Source organism: Budorcas taxicolor, chromosome 12 (genome assembly GCF_023091745.1).
Source record: "Budorcas taxicolor isolate Tak-1 chromosome 12, Takin1.1, whole genome shotgun sequence".
In the NCBI taxonomy this organism is placed as follows: Eukaryota; Metazoa; Chordata; class Mammalia; order Artiodactyla; family Bovidae; genus Budorcas; species Budorcas taxicolor.
Genome location: NC_068921.1, coordinates 35,702,367 through 35,726,499, shown reverse-complemented (window position 1 = coordinate 35,726,499; position 24,133 = coordinate 35,702,367). Strand labels below are relative to the sequence as shown.

General features: G+C 42.8%; 1 protein-coding gene across 4 annotated transcripts in view; it reads right to left on the bottom strand.

The window, feature by feature from the left end:
* Positions 1-24,133, bottom strand: part of XPO4 (exportin 4) — an 89,655-nt gene that overhangs the window by 41,923 nt on the left and 23,599 nt on the right. For 3 of the 4 annotated variants that reach the window (XM_052649917.1, XM_052649916.1, XM_052649918.1), the window contains 3 exons: positions 21,418-21,556; positions 11,610-11,726; positions 10,758-10,910 (listed from right to left, as the gene is read on the bottom strand). In XM_052649917.1, coding sequence (XP_052505877.1) covers positions 10,758-10,910; positions 11,610-11,726; positions 21,418-21,556 — 409 coding nt within the window. Of the gene's footprint in view, positions 1-10,756; positions 10,911-11,609; positions 11,727-21,417; positions 21,557-24,133 lie in introns of all 4 variants that reach the window. The other variant, XM_052649915.1, reaches the window with a different exon arrangement.

Below are 24,133 nucleotides of genomic sequence, written 5' to 3'. Positions count from 1 at the left end.
AAAAAAGAAAAATCAACTTCTGCATTTTTATCCCATCACTTCCCTCCAGGATCTTACAGCAGCTAAAATCACTTATACAAAATGCAAGTCTCATACAGTCTGCTTGGAAAAACAGCGTTTTCCCCAAATACATTTTCTGGGAAACAAAAAAAGAGAACAGGAAGAGCAAATACACACGGTGCTGAAGGAGAACAAGTCCCACACATCAGCGCATTCAACTTCAGACAAAGAAGTTTTCTGTTTACACACACTCTATCTCAGACTAAAAACCAATGTTTATAGTGTTCAGGCGTTTACGGTTAGCTGCTGCACACAGAATCCTGTCCTCGCCACACAAGAGTCACCATGACACACCTGCAGATGTCTGTGAACAGAACTCACTTGGAGACACAGACAAAGCCACTGAGGATTTGAAAAAGGAGAAGGCTGTGTGGACACAGAGACAGCGCTGCACCCCGTCTGCACAAGCCAAGTGCCCACAAACATATGTCAATTAGGCCACATGCTCATCGCCCAGTGAGAAACTTCAACAGGTTATCCAAAACTACAGGTGGCAAAAATTAGACATAAGTTCAAATGCAATACTTCCATCAAAGCCCAAATCATTAAGAGAACATTACAGGCAACGCTCTGGAAATGTTTTAGATTTTTGCTTAATAAATATCTAATCTCACTCTGTGTCTTAAGAGCAAGGAGGGGCACTGAGAACTCCTTCAGAAGCCATTGCTTGCTTCTGAAAAGTCACTCCAGAAATGGTCTGCCTTTACGTGACTGCTGAACGAAAGTGAAACTCAAACCAGGTTCCATTCAGCTCACTTTCCCCTTCCTCTGTCTGCCCCCTTGTGGAGTTGGGAGCAGCAGGGACTCTGTACATGGTGGGGAAGACACCACCTCCTCCACGACCTCATCCTCTCACAGGGCTCCCATTTGGGGTACAGCTCCACCAGAAGGGGACACATGACTGAGCACTAGGCCTCCCCATGAGCTGTCTACAAACGGGGCTTGATCGCCCTTTAGAGAAACACACTGACGTGTCTGTGGTGGACTTATCTGATGTCTAGGACGTGCCTCACAATAATCTGGGGCTGGAAGAGCACACATGAAATAAAGCTTACAGCTGTTGAAGCTGCGTGTTCTATTTCTGTGCATCTTTGGAATTTTCCACAATAAAAGGTTGGGGCATAAAACAAGGAGGCTCGAACACATGAAATAAAGCACCTGCATAAGGCAATAAAGTTTTTGTACTTTACTAAAAATACTTCACTTACACTTTCCCAAGTTAATTTCCTTAACTTGCAATGTCCCATTTTACTAACTAAAGGCAATTTGGGGGTATATAAATGTTCAATAATGAAAAATATTAATACTTACACTGAGTACTATGTTGAGCAAGATGCACAAAAACATTACAACAATTTCGTTTTATTTTTTTAAGGAGTCACAATCTGACATTAAAATGGTAATAAACTGTTATCTGTTGGATATCCAAATCTAATACACAAAATATCTGTGTATAATCACTACATACTTTCAATGAGGAAAATAACAGAACTTAATATGCTATATGCTCACTAAGATGTCAAGATTCTACTTCACATCAGGGGAGTTGTGCGACAGACACTGAGCCTTGATAGAATGGTCAGGCCACTTGCCCTGGGTTTTATTCATGCAGCCGCCCAGGCAGCGCGAACGCATGCGGCTTTCAGGTGAGGAGTAATTGAGGCCCCTGGAAGGCCCAGCACAGAGCGGGGGTGCTGGGGGCAGACACAAAGAGGGCGTTTATGGACTCTGCTAGCCCTGGACACATGGAAAAGCTCACTTCAGCCTGCCAGTTATAAAACAGCAAGGGCTTCATCCAGGTCCTTTGGTAAGTGAGAGGTGATAACATCAAAAATAGGTATTACAAAAGGAAACAAGACCTAGACCAAGGCACTTGTTCAAGTCTCTTTCCTATCTTTCATTCAATTACAAAGAGCATATGCTCCATAAATACTTGCAGACAGCAGTTACTCATATTAAGAGGAAATAGGTAAAAGTTTGAGACAGGGCTTTTTTCCAGATATGAAATAGAATTACATGCAATGGCTCACCTAAACATCAGGTGCAAAATAATCCTCAAATCTTTTACTTCCAGTGTTAGCTGCTCTTGATCTTGGCTGGTTTTAAACACACTGATTCCTGTGCCCAGTCTCTATGGGAAAATGTCCTTAAAAAGTTGACAACCAGGCTGGTTTTAGAATCATCATTCCTTACATGCTGTCCACAGCACAAGAAGACCTCAGACTTTAATATCTGGCACCATCAGAAAATACGTTTCCCCAACAAGTATTTTAAAGTTCCAGGTGAGTTTTGTTTGCTAACTCCAAACATGGAAAGGCTCTTTATCTCTGGCATGACGCCTGCCTTCTGCTGAGAAAGCTCACTGGTAACATGTCTGGCCAAGAGGCACGCTGACTCTTCCCCGAGGAGTCACTCTAGACCCTGCACACTAACCCACCTTCTCTCTACTGCTCAGCTGAGCACCACCACCTAACACCAGTAAGAGTGAACATGTGCTCCAGTTTGTACAATAGGACACAATTGTATGACTCAGTTATAAATAACATCTCTACTAAAATAACATAATTATCCTCAGACACATTTTAATATGAACTTAAAACATAAAAACAACAAAATGAAACAAATTTTTAAACACACTGTTCTAACAAGAAACACATGTTCTTAGCACACTGTCCTGTGAAATGGCTGGAGTTGCTGCCTATGAAAGGAGAGAATAGGGACCCCTGTGCTGCCTGAAATAGTGCTATTAACAACATGTGCTAACACCACGGTTCAACTAAAAAGCCAGTTAGAAGCGTATCACAGCATGAACACAACCAGTCACCCGCAGATCTGGACTGTAAGTAACTGCAGACTCAAAATAATGTAGAGAATTAAGGTAATTCAACTTTTGATTTGGTATTACCAGTTACTTATGTCTGTATCTATGTATAAGTGACCCCGAAATACACTTCTCTCAGATAATTCTTAATGTACAATAGTTTAAAAACAAAAGGAGAAGACCATCACTGAAGTTCAGAAATCTAGCGCTTTTCCTCTTAAGAAAATAATTTTAAATGATTTAAAATTTAAATGAAGTAGTATTTCTCCTTCTTTTCAGGTTTTGTACCTTTCTTTGTTTTTCCTCTTCTGTGACCATCACACCCCTTCTTTCCATGATTCCAAAATCTTTACCTTTTTCAAGTTCTTGTTTAATAACTTGTGATTCTCTTCAAACCTAGTCTATGATACACAAATGGTAATTACACTTTTCTTTTCCTGACAGACAAAAGTAAGTTTTCCCAAAAAACTATTACACGAAGCAAGAGTCTCTAACAGTTTTAGCAAAACAACAGGTTCCTATTAAAAGTTGCAAAAGTCTCAGTTTACGGTGCTACTTTAACAGCTGTGTCATAATATCAACATGATATTGCTTTATCTTTTTATCTAAATACATTATCAATAAAGAGAAGTCTAACAATGAAGTGATCATTTACTAAATGATCTTTTATTATATACCTGTCATATTTTAGGAGACATACGAGTCAATCTGGTGATTAATAACATTAAATAGCAATTGTTTACCAAAATTCAAATCAGATTTTAAACCAAGAATTTTCTGGGGCTATAGCTTTACGTATTTTTTAAAAATAAATACTAAACTCAAGTAATTCATATTTTGTACCAAAACCATTAATTTGTGATCAAATAAAATTCAACCCACATGACAGCCACAGGGAGCTGCTTTCAGCTTTTAATAATCTCACATTAAAAAAAAAAAATCTGTCATCATGTCAATGTCACTTCACCTTCCCGTGTTTTCACCAACTTCGCGAACAGAAGCTACAGTACATGGAGTCCCGTGTCCCTGGACACACTACAAGCCCCTCTTCGAGCAAGGCTGCAATGCTGAAGTGGAAACCCAGTGTCTTCCAAGCTCTGCACTCTCAGTCCCCTGGAAATTGGTCACAGCTGGAGGCTAATTGCACGCACGGTGTAGAATTAACTCTCCGGCTCCTGGCCTTCCTCCCGCGGAGAGTTTACAGAGCTCTAAAGCTCTCCTCGGGTGAAGCTCGCCCGTCCAAGCAACCAGAGGCACCAGCACCTGGCCTGCCCTGGGACCGCAGGCCAGAGTCTCACACACGGAAGAGCCAGGAGCACAGGCTGCCCACACCAGCCACAACTGTCAGTGGATAAACCAGCCAAGTCTTCTGTCTCAACCACACAGCGTGACCCGTAAGTACAGGCTCTTAACACAAAGGGAAGGTCACCTTGGAAACACACAAGCAAATGAGGTCCTGTTCATCTGCGGACCCCTTGGACTCCTTCTGCACGGAATCACACGCAGTGGGGCCAACAGCAAAGCAACAACTCCACAGCTCACACCACAGCGACAAGTCACCCTCCAACAAATGTGGAAAGCCTAGAGTCTCAGCGGCCTGGCCTTGCAGGCACTTCATAGCACAGGGAGCCCTTGCAGCAACCTCATGCACATCTATCTTACAGAAGGAATACCTTAACTCTCCCAACGCCCCACACCCTTTGTTCCACCTCATTAGTAAAATGAAAAATTTCAGAAGCAAGGGGAAGCCCAGTTTTTCTCCTGACATATTTAATCTCCATTAGTGCTACTTTTTCTAACAACAAAAACTGCTATTTCTGGCACAGCACAGAACCATGGAGCCCAGTCTCACACAGCACTTAGTCCAAGGAACCAAAGTCCTTTGAAATAAAGGAGAACTGACCTCACCTGAAAGTCTTCCAAAGCTTTGCCTCCAAATAGCAACGTCGGCTTTACTGGAAATCCTAGAGTAGGGGAAGCTTCTGTACCCCGTTACTATCTTATGATCCAGTTAGCTTCCCCAAGAGCTTGAGCTGAAAAATTTTACCAAAACCAAATCGGATCCACAAAAATAGAATACCAATAAAAGGCAGTGTAACCAAACTAAAAAAAGAATGACTACTTATGCCAACATACCATACATACCTGCCAAGCATTCTTATTACAAAACGACATTGTCATCTCAGATGAGCGTTGCCAACCCTTGAGCGTTTATGGACGCTAGGTGAGCTGACGGCTAAACAGTGTCAGCAGCACAGACAGACACCCGAGGCCCGAGCGACGACTGCTGAGCTGCCCGCTCAGTGAGCAGGACGCACGCACATGTCAGGCATGTCACCGCACGCTGGACACGGCACGGAGCTGACCACCCAGCAGCAGGACACAGCCGCGCTTCCCTGTGCTCCCAGACAGGCAGCAGACAGGCACTGCTCAACGTGCTAACGAAAGGAACGTGATACCTGAGAAGTGGGCCAATGGGAGAAAAGCACACACAATGTGCACGTCAAAAGCCACAGCAAAGCAAACGTGGCATGGCCGGGGCGTGGGACGGAGGGACAGTCAGGAGGCAGAGAACTCCACATGCAGAGGCCCAAGGCAGAAGGAGGTGGGGCCCACAGGGGCAGTGCATGCTTTTCAATGGGGGTGGAGGTAAGACAGAGGACCCAGGACAAGGATGCTCCCTTTAGACAATAATAATCTGCAAAAACAAAAGCAGGTGGATTTCACCTCAGATCTTTAAAGACAGAGCCCAGAGTGGCTGTCTGTGACAATCTGCCAAACTGCAGGAGCTACAGGCCTTGCACCCCCAGACCTGGAGTGAGGACACCTCCATAAACCACTTCTGTACATATGAAACCTACATGCAAATCCTTAAAAAAAACAAAACAGTTTGCAGAAGACATGTACACAAAAAATCCAAAACCAATCCACTAAAAATACTATTTGAGCTAATAAGCAGGTTCAACAACATTACATGGCATAAGATCAATATACAAAAACCTGTATTTCTATATACCAGCAATAAACAGAAAAATAAATTTAAAATCAGCTGTAATTGAATTTAAAAATTAAATACTCAGAAAAAATTTAACAAAAAAAGTATAAACTTCTACTCTGAAAACTATTAAAAGAGTTGAAAGAAAAAAAGAGATCTAAAAAGTGGAAAGACATCCCATGTACATAGATTTGAAAACTTAATATTTTGCCACTTGTTTAACATGGTAACTCTCCTCAAACGGATCTACAGATTTAACATAATTCCTATCAAAATCCAAGCAGGCTTTTTTGAAGAAATTGATAAAATGACCCTAAACTCCAAATGGTTACAAAAAATGACAGAGAAGACAAAATAATCTTGAAATACACTATTACATTTACAGTCAGGTGATTTTACACATGGAGACAAAAGCAATTCACCTGGGGAAAAAAGTACCTTTACAATAAACTATGCAGGAACAATAGGATATTACATGTAAAATCCCATTATACCTTATATTAAGACCTCATGCATGATACACACAGGACCTACACAGAAGGGCTGAAACTATAAAACTCTTAGAACAAAATAAAGGATTGAATCTTTGTGATCTTTAGAACAAAGAACTGACACAACTCAACTTACTATAAATCTACAATAATCAAGACAATATGGTTTTGGAGAAAGAACAAATAGATCAATGGCACAGAACAGAGAAACCAGAAATAGATCTACAAACACGTAGTCAAATGATCTTTGAAGGAGAAGACTAATACAATGAAGCAAAAAAAGTCTTCCACAAAGGCTTAAATTACTGGACATTCATATACCAAAAAAAACAGGATCAAGACACAGACCATATACTTTTCACAAAAGTCAACCAAACTGGATCATAGTCCTAAATGTAAAAATGGAAAACTGCAACGGACTTCCTGGCAGTCCAGAGGTTAAGACTCTGTGCTTTCCACGCAGAGGACACAGGTTCAACCCTGGTCAGGGAACTACAATCTCATATGCCGTGCAGCGCAGCTGAGAGAAAAAAAAAAAGAATCTTATAAAACTCCTAAAAGACAATATAGGAGAAAGTCCAGATGAGATGATCTTGGGTTTGGCTGAATAACAAAGCACGATCCACGTAAGAAAGAACTGATATGCTGGACTTCACTAAAATTAAACATCCTTGATCTGTTCAACTCAATATACTAATTGAGTTAAATGTGATCATTAGATCTTTTACAAGGTATAAAACTAACCATTCAACTCCTGCTCAGTTTCCTAAACAATACATCTCCAATGGCCAAAACTAGAAATTATGTCAGAACTGGGTTCCTTGCAACTAATTTTCTTAATCAGCACTGACAATATATTAACAGCTAAGATGTTCAAGCTGGATTTAGAAAAGGCAGAGGAACCAAAGATCAAACTGCCAACATCCACTGGATCATCAAAAAAGCAAGAGAGTTTCAGAAAAATATCTACTACTGCTTTACTGAGTACACCGAAGCCTTTGACTGTGTCGATCACAACAAACTGTGGAAAATTCTTAAAACGATGGGAATACCAGACCACATGACCTGCCTCCTGAGAAATCTATATGCAGGTCAAGAAACAACAGTTAGAACTGGACACGGAACAACAGACTGGTTCCAAATCAGGAAAAGAGTACATTCAGGCTGTATATTGTCACCCTGCTTATTTAACTTATATGCAAAGTACATCATGAGAAATGCTGGGCTGGATGAAGCACAAGCTGGAATCAAGATTGCCCGGAGAAGTATCAGTAACCTCAGATATGCAGATGACACCACATTTATGGCAGAAAGCTAAGAAGAACTAAAGAGCCTCTTCAAGAAAGTGAAAGAGAGTGAAAAAGTTGGCTTAAAACTCAACATGCAGAAAAATAAGGTCATGGCATCTGGTCCCATCACTTCATGGCAAGTAGAAGGGGAAACAATGGAAAGAGTTTTATTTTCTAGGAGCTCCAAAATCACTGCAGATGGTGACTACAGGCATGAAATTAAAAGATGCTTGCTCCTTGGAAGAAAAGCTATAACAAACCTAGACAGCATATTAAAAAGCAGAGACATTCCTTTGTCAACAAAGGTCCATCTAGTCAAAGCTATGGTTTTTCCAGTAGTTATGTATGGAAGTGAGACTTGGACTACAAAGAAAGCTGAGCACCAAAGAACTGATGCTTTTGAACTATGGTGTTGGAGAATACTCTTTAGAGTTCCTTGGACTGCAAGGAGATCCAACAAGTCCATCCTAAAGGAAATCAGTCCTGAATATTCATTGGAAAGACTGAAGCTGAAGCTGAAGCTCTAGTACTCTGGCCACCTGATGCAAAGAACTGACTCATTTGAAAAGACCCTGATGCTGGGCAAGATTGAAGGTGGGAGGAGAAGGGGACAACAGAGGATGAGATGGTTGGATGGCATCAGCGACTCAATGGACATGAGTCTGAGTAAGCTCTGGGAGTTGCTGATGGACAGGGAAGCCTGATGTTGCAGAGTCGGACATGACTGAGCGACTGAACTGAGTTTCACTCCACTGCCATAGTCTTTGTCTTACATTTGAGCTAATCCACTCAAAGGAAGAAATGCTTGCCTGCAGTTCTTGAGCCAGCAAACAGCTGTCCAGGAACACACACAGGCAGAGAGACACACCCTTGTGCATTGTGACACAGGATCCTATCCCGCAAGATTGAGACTCACTTTTCTTGACACAAGGAGCGCTTGCCTTCAGCAACACTGCAGTCCTGCTTATCATTTTTAGATGACAGGTCTTCCAAAGCCCTCACTACACTTTATTAAAACATTTTGTATGTGTGTATCTTTAGACAAATTCTGTTTCCAAACTCCCAGAGCACAATTTCCCTGTACAAAACAGTTGTTCTTCAGTCAAGTGAATTTTCCCATAAAACAGAGACTTTAAAGTTGGCTACAATATACACAGCATAACTTTCCTTGATTTTCCCACATATCATTAATGTATTGATAGTTCCATATGGCCTGTTACTTTTTCAATCTGTCCCAGAGTTTTTTAATATTTTTTGTCCCCTCCACCAGATCCTCCCTGGTGGCTCAGATGGTAAAGTGTCTGCCTATAATTAGGGTAGATTAGGGTTCAATCCCTGCGTTGGAAAGATCCCCTGAAGAAGGAAATGGCAACCCACCCCAGTATTCTTGCCTGGAAAATCCCATGGATAGAGGAGCCTGGCAGGCTACAGTCCATGGAGTCGCAAAGAGTCGGACAAGACTGAGCAACTTTCTTTCTTCTCCCCTCGACCCCCAACAAAAACTGGAGCAGAACTTAAGATTGCAAAACACAAAGGGGAAATGTTTTTCAAAGCAAACCTAAGGTAATATGTGCCCCCTAACAGTCAAAAGGAATATACTGGAGATATAAAGCTGATTATTAGCATTAAGAGGAATCGAGACTAGGGTGGAAAGGATTAGCCTCCCTGTGAGCTCTGCCCTGCTCACTGTGACCCCCTCTGGACAAGAGGTCTGGGGACTCATTCCCCTTCCCAGAGTCTGACAGCTCACGTTCTGTCACATAAATGGAGTAGCCCCCCCGTCAAACCCCGAGTTTACACCCCAGGGGATGAATGAGTTCCTATCTGTGCAGAGTCCCCAATGCATCCTCATGTCTGAAATGGCTGGTTCTCTACATCCTTCTGCTGAATCGTCTGCTCTTTTCTCTTAAACAGACCCCCATCCTCCAAGAATGGACTAACACACACAGAAGAGGTTCAATGAAACACGGTGTAACTTCCTGCACTGTAAGGAATAGATCAGATCAAGGAAAAGAGAGCACAGCACGGACAGCCAGCTGATCAAGCAGACTCCTACGAGCTCAGCAAACATGTGCTAGCTCCCAAGAGTGCTGTAAATGCATCCTCTTGTTCAATTCACTCATAGTCCACGTCCCCATTCTACAGGTGGACACAGTGAGACTCAAGGAAGTAAGTAACAGGCCTGAGATCGTCTGAAACTCGAGCCTGGATCTGTGACTCAACTAGGATGCATATTACTGCTTTCAGTCTATCAAGTGAGCAAATGTTCTAGAAAAGCAAATCAAACTCTAAACTAAGGAACAGCAGCAGTTCATTTAGAACAGTTCTAATAGCAGTTCTAGCACAAGTATCTCTACTTCAGTAAATAATTAAGAAGCAGATACTTTGTATCTATAATATAGTCCATTTAAACTCTGTACCACTAATAATGTGCTGTGCTTAGTCCTGTCTGACTCTTTTCAACCCCATGGACTGTAGCCTGCCAGGTTCATCTGTCCATGGAATTCTCCAGGCAAGAATACTGGAGCGGGTTGCCATGCCCTCCTCCAGGGGATCGTCCCAACCCAGGAATCGAACCGGGGTCTCCTGCATTGCAGGTGGATTCTTTACCAGCTGAGATACTGAAATTTTCATGCTTTTACACTGGATACACTTTTTGATGAGTAAATGTATTACTACCTTATGATCTACACTTTAACAACACTGTAGTCAACAAAGATCAAATGGAGAACTCCCAACTAGCCTTAAGGAAAGTCAGCCACAATCTGAATGGAATCACAGGTTACAAGAGAAAATGACTGGGTTTCTTGATAAAACTCCCTCCCCACTAAGGCAAGCAGCTATCCCTTGGTTAGCAACAGCCCGGTGATGTACCATGTTTCCATGTATTCAACCCTCTTCTACAAAGTTATAAATGAAACTTTAAATGTCCTAAGTATTCCACTGCACTACGGTAACATAAAGTAAAATTCCATTTCTAAAAGGCTCTTCTTTTCTTCCAAAAACACATTTACTTGACCTACAGAGACACAGTGCCCTCAGCTACAAAAGTCACACAGGACCACGGCCACAGGTCAGCCTGTGGAGGCTGGAAGGATATGGTTTGGAGGCAGGAAGTTCCAGCTGAGGACGTGGTTGGCCAAGGCGAGGTAGCGCTGGAACACGGACGACATCTGGGCGCTGAGGTGCTCCCGCCGGCTGAACTCCTGCAGCACCTCTACCGTCAGCAGGAAGATCTGGCGGAGGTCTTCCTCCTATAGTCAATTAACCACACGTGCTCTGGTCAAACACTTATACAAAATACGTTCCCTTTCAGAACCATAAAAGCAAACAGAAACCTTAAAATTTCCAATGGAAAGCATGACTTCTTTAAGGACACCTTCCATTTTTAGGCCTGCCTGGAAGTTAAATCACAGAATGCTCTCAAGTGATGCCATCTGAAGACACCACCGTCACTTACAGGCCACTCTCCAGAGAAGCAGGCCTGAGGTGAAGGCCAGTGGCTTCAGCGTGAGCCCCCCAATTGAAACCAGGGTCTTCACATAACTCACTTTGGAGCCAAACAATACACATGAAACAAAGAGCCCAGGCCATCTGCAATAACACTGAAATACACAGCCCTTTCTGGCACACTGCCAGGCCTACTTTTAAGGCCACCAGAGTCATAGCAACTGAATTAGTTCTATCTAAACACAATATGAATAAAATTGATAATCTGAGGACCTTAATAGTAGCATTTCCATTTTAAGACTAAAATTAAACAAACAATCTTAAATCATCAACTATGTTCACCGAACCTATTGCTTTACTATATCCTATGAAATCACAACACAGATTTTCACGTACAGGCTATAATCAACTAGATAAAAGAAATGTTCTCACTCCACTAGGAACAAATTGAGTAAAAAGTGAATGATCTAATGATTAAAACATAAGAACAAAAATAACAGTACCTGGAAAACTCTTTTGCAGTTGCCATGGAACTCCATACTCAGTCCAATATTGCTCGTTTTACTTGAACTTGAGAATTCACTCAACAGTGCAGTGAGAATTGAACAGGCCAAAGTTTGCTGTAAGTATTCAATAACAAATGATCATGAATCACTGTTTTCCCATGCTTGGTTTCAAATACAATATCCGTTCAACATAATGAAACGTTTTTATCTCTGGTGCACCCATCATATCTTCTGCCACAAGAAAACCACACAGAACAGGGTAAAGATGAGCTCGCCGCTCCCGGTGGCCTTGGTATTGTAGGTATATCAGCTCACCCCAGTTATGGGAGACTCTAAGCCTGGCACTCAGGACACCCTCCTACTGTTCCTCAACAACAGCATAAATGGTATTTTAAGATGATTGATATTTAATGCATTCTTTTGATTCACACAATCCATATCCCCATTTGACATTTGAAAGAAGTGAGAGTCAAAGGGCAACTCATCAAGGCCAACTGAGATCTGAACCCAGGTTTGTCTGACTCTAATTTCTGATGACTATAACCTGTATTTCCAAACAGCAGAAAAGTGAAACCAATTTTACAGTCTCCAAAATAGTAACCAGGTAGTACTGCTGAGTTTTTGCAACTGAAAACAAAGATTTTCCTTCTCAGCGGCTGTATCAACAGGGCCAACTATCAGCTCACTGCTTTTACTCACAGTGTCAAGGTACCATGACAGGGACGATACCACTCACTCTGGCAAGTTTCCAGAGGTCACACAGAAATATGCACACTACCTCTGAACAACCCAAAGATTAAAGTCAGGATGATACTATTTATGCAGCTTATACAACAGCTGAGCACAGTCCTACCCGCCCACCAACTGCAGCATCTCTGCTCAGAAATGCTTCTGATGTCCGTACCTTGACCTTACAGATGCTTGTCTCGGCCATCTTAGCAAATACACATAAAATTAAATTCCTAAAGATTACCATGCATTGATATTTGTTGAAGATGAAAAATGGTTACAGAGGTGACCAATATACTATTGGTAGTGTATCTGTACACTTTTGTAGTATTGGTATATTTTTGCATGTGTCTAATAAAAGTTTCCTCAAGTTTACATTTTGTAAAAAAGAAATAAATTCCTACTGGCCTCTAAGTCTTAACTGATAAGTATGATGTATAATTAACAATTATGATAGCACAGTGACCCAGAGATTCAAGCAGCTTGTCAGAATTTTCCACACCAGAAAGCCCTAACAACATGGATTACGTGTGAATACCCTCGGGAATCTTGGGGTGTGCAGACCCACTGCCTTTGACAGCAAGTCTTCTGACTATAGATATATAGCTTAAACACACACATTCACTTTGTAACTGTACTTCAAAATACACATATGTTATAACATTAAAATATCCCCCTTTATCCAATCTTCAAGAAGAGTGTGTAAGTTGGACTGCCTTTGCAGGGACCCAGGCACAGGGGGAGAAACGAGCGTTCAGAGCTTCTCTTAGAGCAACAGCTGATCACACTCCCTTCATCTCATAGTTGAAAGGGGCACAGACATGCACCAAGTGCAATCATCTTCACGTTTAGCTAACGAAACTGCGGTTGAAAAACTGGCTTTCTTTTAAAATAGTGATTAATGACCGAAGTGCCAGCAATCAAAAGCTCACAGATACATTTAAGTGGCATTGGGATCAACGATGAATGTAGTTTTTAAACACGGCTAGGTTCTGATAGGGAAAGTGGGTAGTAGTATGAAATACAAATTAATGAAATTCAAAAGGAAAAGTTAACTTACAAGGATCTAACATGATGGGTTATAAGATCCTATGATTCTGAAAACAATTTTTCCCCATACTTTTCACTTTTCTCTTACCCATTCTAAATAAGACTTCAGTACACACAAAGAACACTATGAACAGATACCTAAATGTATAAGAAAATGTTTCTTACTGAAAAACGGAAACTAATTTTGGAATCTCAGGTGAAATAATCAATCTATTGAAAACGGGACTGATGCACAACTTATTCAAAAGCATGCAAACTGAAAAGAATCCAGAAGCACTTGTTAAATATAAACGTATCATCCTTACAAATTATCTATAATAGTTTTGCACAAGTAATCTACAACTTGCCACAAACTGTTTTTTAGTGCCAGATTATTTTGTTGTTCAGCTAAGTCTTGTCTGACTCTTTGCAACTCCATGGACTGCAGCGTGCCAGGCTTCCCTATCCTTCACTATTTCCTGGAGTTTGTTCAAATCCATGTCCACTGATTCGGTGATGCCATCCAACCATCTCAGCCTCTGCTGCCCACTTCTCCTTTTGCCCTCAATCCTTCCCAGCATCAGGGTATTTTCCAACTGAGTAGGATGGCTCTTCAAATCAGGTGGCCAAAGTACTGGAGCTTCAGCTTCAACATCAGTCCTTCCAGTGAATATTTAGGGATGATTTCCTTTAGGACTGACTGGTTTAATCTCCTTGATGTCCAAGGGATTCTCAAGAGTTTTCTCTAGCACCACAGTTCAGAAGTATCAACGCTTTGGTGCTCAGCCTTCTTTATGGTCCTACTGTCACATCCATACTTGTCTACTGGAAAAATCATAGCTTTGACTATATGGACCTTTGTCGGCAAAATGATGTCTCTGCTTTTTAACATGCTGTCTAGGTCTGTCATTGCTTTTCTTCCAAGGAGCAAGGGTCTTTTAATTTCATAGCTGCAGTCTTCATCCACCGTGACTTTGGAGCCCAAGAAAATAAAATCTGTCACTGTTTCCACTTCTTCCCCAAACTATATTCCCCTCAAAACAGCATAAACTACAGCCATATATAAATTTTTAGTAACATAACTCACTTTATTGTTTGAGTACATGCTGACTGAGCATGTAATCACAATAAAGATTTTTACATGAAATAAGCACTTCCTGGGAGTGCAAGCACGGGTCTGTGATGAGCAAGTGAAGGAGAAAGCAGGAACACAGACAGCGGAGGACCTTCCTGAGGCCACTCCAGCCGAGGCGAAGGAAGCACGCTTAAAAGTAAGGCTCCTTTAGCTACAAGCCTCAGCAGACACACAGGGAGTCCCCAGTGGGATGGGATTGCTTTTGCAATATCCCAGCACAATGCAGACTTTCACACCAATAAAGTACAAATTCACCCACAAAGGGAAGTGTATTCTTAACGCTGGATTGGCCAAAAAGTTCATAAACTGTTACGGGAAAATGGGAATGAATTTTTTGGCCAACTCAATACATAAGTAAGAACAAATTACATTCTTACTGTAGACTTAGTTTGTTGACCATAAGAATATTTTGTTTTAAATTAATTTTTCTTCCTACAAAAATAACCATTGAGAAGTTACTATTGTAATGTGTTTGCTGCTAAGTCACTTCAGTCGTGTCCAACTCTGAGCGACCCCATAGACGGCGGCCCACCAGGCTCCCCCGTCCCTGGGATTCTCCAGGCAAGAACACTGGAGTGGGTTGCCATTTCCTTCTCCATAATGTGTTTACTGCTTTCCAATTTTTAAGTGCAGTTATACATTTTTTATTATAATACATTACCATTATCCCAGTGTATTGTTTTATATTCTACCTTTTCCACTTTCCAATTATGATACAAAAGGACAAACTTTCAAAAACAAGTGGGTCCCTAGCAAATTCTCCATTCAAGGACTTAAGAAATACTGGTGCTACCAGAAATCAAATACCCTGGCTTTAATCTACATAAAACCACCAGCTCTTTAAGAACTAAAGTTTAGTGAGATACTGTATCATTAAAAGATAACTGAGCAGTTTTATTCGCTCCTTAATGTGGAAGCCCCACAAGGCTTTGAGATCAGCATCATTAATGATAATACTGTGGCCCAGGGGTGCCAGTTAACAGAAATCCCTGGAGAATGATCAACGTGAAGCATGGACTGTACACAGAAAAAGCAAGGTGCTCTGCACAGACCAGGAGGGCGCTCCTCCTGTTCACAGAGGATGCAGACACTTCCTGGTGTCTAAGACGAGTCACTCGTCTCCAGACAGCCTACCAACCAGATCCCACAAACACAAAGCACCGTGTGAACAGGGCAGGGCACTCAGGAGGCGGCCAGAAGAGCCTCAGAGAAGGGGAAGCTCCTTCTCAGGAAGGAGAAGTGGAGAAAGGGGGGGCTCCAAAGTCCTCCCCTCTGCCGGCTCCAGGGGTCCCCCGAGGGCATAACCCCTCAACCCCCACAGCTCAATGCCTTCCAGGGCTAGGTCTTATTTCTGTTCTAGAGACAGCCGGGGCTAGGTGTTAATTGCTATACTACAGACAGCCAGGGCTAGGTCTTATTTCTGTTCTAAAGACAGTCAGGGCTAGGTCTTATTGCTGTATTAGAGACAGTGACTCCAATACTTCGGGGGCCAGAAACAAAATCTGTGGTCACTACAGCGGGAAACTCACTGAAACCAGATCAGAGGTGACTGACTGGCTGACTGGCAAGCAGCATACTGTTAGGCTCACACTGAAGTTGGCAATTGGGATGAAGCCGGTATAAAGGACAGTCAGTACAAAGAGGTGAACACGGCAATGCTTCATTTATCCAAAATCATAAAGACTAAGTATCTGTTGATCTTCCAAATGCAGCAAGCAAACGCTTTTAGTGAAACTTACTTCATGTAAAATTTTCCAAAACAACCATTTCTAAGGCAATTAATTATACATGGTGTGGTGACAAAGTGAGCACCAGGAATCCACTAAAACGCAAGGCGAGTTCCCAGCCCACGACACTGGGGGCAGAGCCCAGCCCTGCTGGACAGACGTGTGCCCACGGCTGTGCCCAGGCGCCGTCTGTGCCTGTCACTCGCTGCTGCTGGCAGTGTGACCAGCACTAACAAGCAGCCCCAAGCGACAGCTTTCATTTCCAATAACTAAGAAGCCAAATAATAATATTCATTACAAGTATACCCCAAATCAATTCTAAATGAAAACCCTCCGTGGGACTCTCCCTGTGGGCCAGGACAAGGACCTTAAACCCTACTGTTTCATATTAAAAGGTCAGAAAAGCTGGGCCCTGATGGGCTGAGACTCAGCACGTCTAGTGACGGAACCCAAGCACTTCATCTGTCCAGCCTCAACTCTCAGCCACAGAAGGGCTACACCTTGTCACCACAGAGGTCATGTGACTGCCCTAAGGTTCAGACTGGATGATGTGGGAAAATGCTACATAAATGCAGCATGTATGACAGGATAAAGTCAAAAGGCAACAGCATCTTCATCATCATAAAAATAGCTTGTGTTGGCTTCTTCAGTCCTACTTCCTGACCGCTGACTACAATCCACCAAATTAAAATCACAAGGTACATTACCAGTTTAAAAAAGAAAACCAAAACTAAAGCATCGCTAGTGCTATAGAGTGCTTGCTCACCTAGGTTAGTAACCCAACCTGTGCCTGACACATTAACACAAGGGAAGGAGGAAAATGAGTGTGTTCCTAATTTTTTTTAAGCTACTGATGAATTTCAAAGACAAAACTTAATATGTAAAACAAGCAGAAGACATTCAGTGAGGTTTGGAAGTAATGAAAGAGTCTAAAATGTTTTCTTTCACTGAAGTACTAAAACTCACAAGTCAATTCACCAGCTAACAACTGAAGTAACTGCAGCCTTCACATTAGAAGTCTTAAAGTAGAATCCTCATTTCCAGTAAAAGACACTAATTTCACAGAAGTGGAAAGAACACCCTTCAGGGACCATGTGCCTCACTCTTCAGCTTACTGTCACCAGAACAAGATACTCACACACTAACCAGCTGACAAAATACAATACTCTTGTTCAGAGAGAACTGTCTCTTATAATAGCCTGGCTCTTGCCCCCAGAGCTTTATTACCAAGAATAAACTTTATGAAAGGTTGCCATACATAAAGCAGACCTCCAGCTGCTCCTCTAAGCAAACATCAATGAGACTTGTGATAAGAGAGATTAAGCTGCTATCACGTCCACCGGCAGCCAGGAATTTCTCACCCTCTTCTCTCTAGCACGGCAAAGAGGAAGAAAGGAGGCTTAAACCACACATTCAACAGCGTTCAGAGTGACTTACACAGGCCGACTGCTTTCAAAGAAAATAAAACAAACATGAAATAGGTTAAAAACTTAGCTTGAATGTTAATTAAAATACAACATTTAGCCACTTTCCTTGGGAAGCTAGGCCTCCTAAGAACTCCTCCAAGGGGTGACCCCCTGCCCTCGGGACAAAGCAGCCCAGCGGGAGGACTGTGGACACCAGGAGGGGACACACAGGACAGAGACCCGCACACGTACCGCTTACAAAGACAGCACAACACACAGACAACTGTGCGGTCTGAACAGGAAGCTGTGCAACTCACAAAATACAGAGAACAAAGACCACAGGGCACTTCCCAAAGTGTTTAAAAGAAACATGCTGGGCATATGCTCTTAAAATACACAATTAGCTTTCATTCACGGATAATAGCATAAATACTTTCTTCCGGTTTTCAACACTTAAAATGCCACTGGATAGAAAAAGACGATAGCATGTCCTAAGATCCTGTAAAGAAAGGGGTGTGAGGCCATGAGGGACACAGTATTTGCCAAGTGCTCTTAATGCTGTCTTTCCCACACTGGTCAATCACCACCCAGAGAAGTTAAACAATTTCTCAAGGAAGGGAGGTAGTTTACCACCACTGACAAATGGCAGAGCTAGGACGTGAACCTAAGTGTGAATCCACAGTCGAAATCCATGCTGTAGCATATGATCCTGCCCCAAACGCGTTCACACTTGCAACTTCACTAGCACGATGCTGGACCAGAAGCTACACTCAGAAAGCAAGAGGGAGAGCCAGAACTGAGTTAGCTAATAGTCAATTAGCCAAACTGACTAATTTCTAGTCAATTAGGGATGACAGGAAGCATCGTTCTTAAAAGGGTAAAGTTAGTCAACTAACCTAGGAATTCATGAGGTCAACCCTTTCTTTCATTCAGAGAAAACCAGTTACCGCTTCAAGTATCTCTAAAATCACCTTTATACCAGAAGTTTCTAGCCACCATCATCAGTTTTCCGATTTTATCATTTTGCTTTCTTATCAAAGTTTTAAACCTCTTCCCCACTGCTATTCATGTCTCCAAGACTAGGAAAATCTTATGCAAACTCTTGAAGCACTGGCACAAATCCTTAGCAGCTGAGAAGACAGGAAGACAGACTAAAACGTTTCCTGGTCTGCAGCCTCATCTTTAAACCTGCTGAAGAACAGGCACAGCTCCAGGCACACGTCTTGAACTTGAACTTGCCATATAAATGCAGGAATGCTTTCCAAGTTCAACATTTTCAGCGTCATCACCAAACCAAATTCATCTAGCAATCTTGAAATCAAGTTCTACATCCCACTACTGACTTCCTGCTACTATAAAAGTCCTGTTAGGAGAAATTTAACTTTAGAAAACTCCTCCTGTTTTGGAGTAGTTCCTGAGAATATTAAATTTACACATTCCTCTCAAAGGGAATGTACTGTGAACAGCGCAAAATCTTCTCTAACTAAACAGCTACATCTGTTTCAAGCATTCTCAGAACATTGGTTATTTCAGTGGCTCTAAGAAACCAATCGCCATTTGCAGTGGGCCTACTTTCTGGGGTGGGTCAGGGTTGGTTACCCAGGGGGAGAGAGAGGAGGGCACAATTCCCAATTCCTGGCGTGTGTGCACTCCTGACAGCAAGGGCTCCGGGCCTTCGCTTTCAGCATCCAGAGGCTACCGTGGTGAACGAGAACAGAGTAGAAATCCCACCTCGACACTGACACCTCAGCTGACAGGATCACCAAGGACAATCAACAACAATCCCAGAGCCACTGCTAAGTTCCTCAAGTTCACCTCCTGGTCGTCACAGTGAGCTGGAATCTTGTCCTGCACACAAGTCACCTGAGACAGAGAGTCGCTAAGTAAAATCGAAGTTACAAAGAGGAGCCTGTTCAGAGTTGGGGCTGGGATGGTATTTCCAAGGGGCAGCCTCAGCTCCAACCTTTTCCCTAAGAGTTCTGGCCAGACAAGCTGCCACATGACTTCCCCATGACCATCAGTGAGGCCCTCGCTGGAAGAGAGGCAGGAAAGGCTAACAAAATCCATGCAACTGTGGGACGCTAGACACACAACGAATGCAGGCCCTGAGGTGCCAGTGTCTCAAGAGCAAAGCTCTTCACCAGAAGTGGGAGACTCCATCTACCTACAGAGGATTTTGAGAGCGTATTCCCAGGTATCTTTACCTTGGAAACTGTTAACGGAATCTTATCTGCAGACTATTTTCAACAGAGCTCTTCACTACATAAAGTCAAAGTAACTCATAAAGCATAATGATTCAAACATGCACATCTTTGAAGTTGTTAGCTTTATATAAACAATTAAACTAGAATACTACGATTAAATGGAAGGAATATAGAATAGGATCTTTAGACTATAAAGTCTCTAGACTACAGGGTCCAATTCAGTTGTCTTTTGCAATATGTGGCTATCTTGAATTCAAATAAAATCTAATTAAAAAATTCAGCTCCTCAGTCACACAAGCCGTATTTCAAATACTCAGAAGCTGTATGTGTCACAGGCTGGAGAGTGAAGACAGAACATCTGCATCAACATAGCGACTTCTACCGACAGCACGGCTCCTGGAAGAAACCAGCCACAACGCAACACAGCACGCCATCTACAGTCAACCACAAACGCTCTGTATCTTTACTGTGTGGTTGTTCACTGGCACACAGAACTGTCACAACTCGATGCGTGAAGTAATGCATGGAATTTACTCCTCGATAAAGCTGATAAGAAAAACCCCAAAGGAAAAACAAGAAATACCTAGGGCAGATATAGGAAATTCCTTCAGTGGAGACCTCACTGGGCCAGTCCCAGCAGGAGTGAGAGGTGAGCATGCACACACGTGTGCGTCTGCTGGAAGTGGCAGAAGACACCCAAACACTGTGGAAGGGAAGGGACAGGGCCCATGGTCCTCCTAAAAGGACCTCACACCACAAGTCACGTAACACCACCCTGCTCACTGGGGGACGACTAGACACCATCCACATAGAGATGTAAGGGGCAGAGCCTCAAAGACACCTTTCAAATGATTAAGGAAAAGGAACTGGGAAAGCGAAAAGATGACCCAAAATACTGAAAGGTTTAACACCTGAGAACCAGCTGAGCCAGGTACTGCCAACCCCAACTGGACACAAACTAAATCTCCCCCAGCTGATAAAGTCAGCAACTCCAGCCAAGAACCACAGCCCACCACTCTAAACTGACTGGTTCTCATAGGCAACAGGAAATGGAAAGGTAAAAACCAGCCAGGCTTCCCAGAAAACTCAGGTGTGCAGTCACACCTGGTAGTCACAGCACGCCTTCACCCATTAGTATTGCAACACTTAAGAACTTTCATGTCAGATATCATTTTCATATTTACTCCACACAGTTCCAAATCCTTGTGAAAGGTTTATTAAAAATGGGGGGAAATGTTCAACAGAAGGGTAATGGTTAAGAATATTATGGTATATTAGCTTGTAATATTGGACACCATTAAATAGGATTATGGAAACTATACAAGGTTTATGAACATATGATTATGAATCCTGGTAACACAGAAAAACAAAATCAAATGAAAAAGCAAAGTACACTCTACCCACAATATGTACACATATAAAAGAAGGACTAGAAGAAAACATGAACAAACAGAAATTGCTTGATTTATCAGACTGTGCCTTTTTTTAATGTAGATACCCATTATTGTTGCTGTAACAGCATTAGTGTAATATAAAATAAAACTTAAATATTTACAAATATTTAAGCACACTTACCACAGTGGGGTTGCCACTACTTATCAACTGGCTGACTTCATGAAAAATGCTTTTGCAGTCAATTGATTTATCTAATGATCCTCGTTTTACAATTACTGCTACTGCTAATAGAATCTGTTCCCGAACATACTTTTGGAGGCTGTAAAACACAAAAATCATTGTGAAAGCTTTTACACAAATCCAATATAAGAATACTCCCAGATACCTCACTGTGACTGCAGCTGCTAGCAGCATGGCTCACAACTAAGGTGGCATGCTCCTGGTCACACACTGTTCTACTGCAGAGTCCGGGACTCGAATCCACACTTCAACAGCGACGGTGTGACCCTGGGCAAGCCCCTTCACACTCAGAGCCTCAGTCTCCTCATGAAATGGGGGTAAGAGTAACAGGGCTGTCACAACAAGGACTGCCCACTCTCAGCTTCGCAGCCCATGCACACTAAGCACCATGGCAACTCCGGGCAACCTTGCCAGACAGACATGCTGTGGCCTCGTCTCCATCTCCATCACCGCTAACATGGAAAGCTAACCTGCTAGCTAGCCAAGACACAGCACTATGAAAACATACACACTCTTAAAAACCTGTTTGTACAGATAGGAACACGAAAAAAGTCTTTGTATCTAAGTTCTATTCTTCAGTGTGGTGGCAGAAACACCTGTCTCAGATGAAGCCTCCTACAAAGCCTGTTGGGCCACAGGGGCATACAGACTTAACTGCCTTTTCACAACCATTTCTTAAAAGAAAGGCTTGGAAAACCTAACTCTGAATTTCATAACCCAGCCTCTAGAACTTCACACAGATTCAACAACTACGTGCCCCTGGGACAAAACCCATACTCCCCAATGGGGCTCGTGGCAGTAAGACCCGCCCCGGCCTCCCCAACCCCTTGCCATCCAGCACAAGAACAAACAGCACTTGCTCTACTCTGAAAGGTGTCCCCATGTAGACATAAAAGGTAGAGCCCCCACTTTTAAGGCGGTTCCTGGGCCTCCCTCCAGCTCAGCCCCTCCACTCACTCTCACAACCGCAGCTACACTGAACCTCCCTCAGGGCTGGCCCCCTAAACACCTCTCTCTGCACCTGGCTGGTCATCCAGAGGAGGGCTCCCCACACCACACACAACACGAAGTGTCTGTTTCTGCAGAGGTTAACTGTGTCTGCCTGGTTGGTTGCCATGACGAGCATGGTGCTGTGCTACTGCTACTGCTGCTAAGTCGCTTCAGTCGTGTCCGACTCTGTGTGACCCCATAGACGGCAGCCCACCAGGCTCCCCCGTCCCTGGAATTCTCCAGGCAAGAACACTGGAGTGGGTTGCCATTTCCTTCTCCAATGCATGAAAGGGAAAAGTGAAAGTGAAGTTGCTCAGTCGTGTCCAACTTTGCGACCCCAGGGACTGCAGCCTACCAGGCTCCTCCATCCATGGGATTTTCCAGGCAAGAGTACTGGAGTGGGTTGCCGTTGCCTTCTCCAGCATGGTGCTGTGGTCCCATGGAAAAAGCACACTGCCTGTCACACAATAGGCATTTACCAGACATTCATCCAAATGAACAAAAATATCTTGCTCTGTCAAGAATGAAGAGAAAAACTTTCCTTCAAAACAGACCTGAAGGATTCATTAAGCAAATAAAAGCAAAGGCTCTACTGTGTGCAAGAATGTGAGGTGACCAAGGGGAATGTTTGTACTTCTGGGGGACACAACAGTTTGAAACAATGACTGCCACTAGAAAGGTACACAGAGCTAGTTTTAAAGATCACTGCTGGGACTCTTTACAACCCTATGGACTGTATGCCACCAGGCTCGTCTGTCCATGGAAAAATTCCAGGCAAAAATACTGGAGTGGGGAGCCTTTCCCTTCTCCAGGGGATCTTCCCAACCCAGGGATCGAACCCGTGTCTCCTGCACTACAGGCAGATTCTTCACCATCTGAGCCACCAGGGAAGCCCAAATCACTAGAGAATAATACCTAACATTTATTAAGTGCTTATGATCTGTCTTTATATAAACTAACTTCACAAAAATAATACATCTAATCCTCACAATCTTTTGAGTAAAGTACAACTATTCACTATTTAATAATCAGACAACTAACACACAAAGACGTTAATTTGCCCAAGGCCACGGAGTTAGTAAGGGGCACAAGGGGGACTCGTAGTCCTGTTCTCAATCACTATGCTATATGCCTCTAAAAAGTGTACCCTGCATTTCACTCATAGATTGGAGGAAACAACAGAAGAGAAAGGAAAACGTTGGTGCCTGCAGTGGGAGATACACAACAGTAAGTATGTATTAGTCTACAGTCCCTAACCTGTAGCTCTTGACCCATGTGGCACACCAAGAGCTTTAACTTGACTCTGATCCACTCACAGGACATTCTACAAGATTAGAACGTCTGTGACATGAAAGTCCAAAAAAGGCAGAACTGTTTTAGATTAAACGAGACACAACAACTAAATACAACATATAATCTGTGGTTAAATCCTGAATCCAAAAGTAACTTACAAAGATAAAAGGGATATAAGTAGCACTATTGAGACAACTGGGAAGGTCAGAATTATAATAATGTAAATACAGAGTTATATCAAGAGCACTGAGATGATCTAAGGAGAGCTGCACTGTGGGGTTTAGGGGTGGGAGTCACTGAATCGCTGTCTGAGCCTCTGCTAGGGAAAAGGCACGTGGCGTGGTCACAGCACTCCTCTTTCCACTTGTCTGAA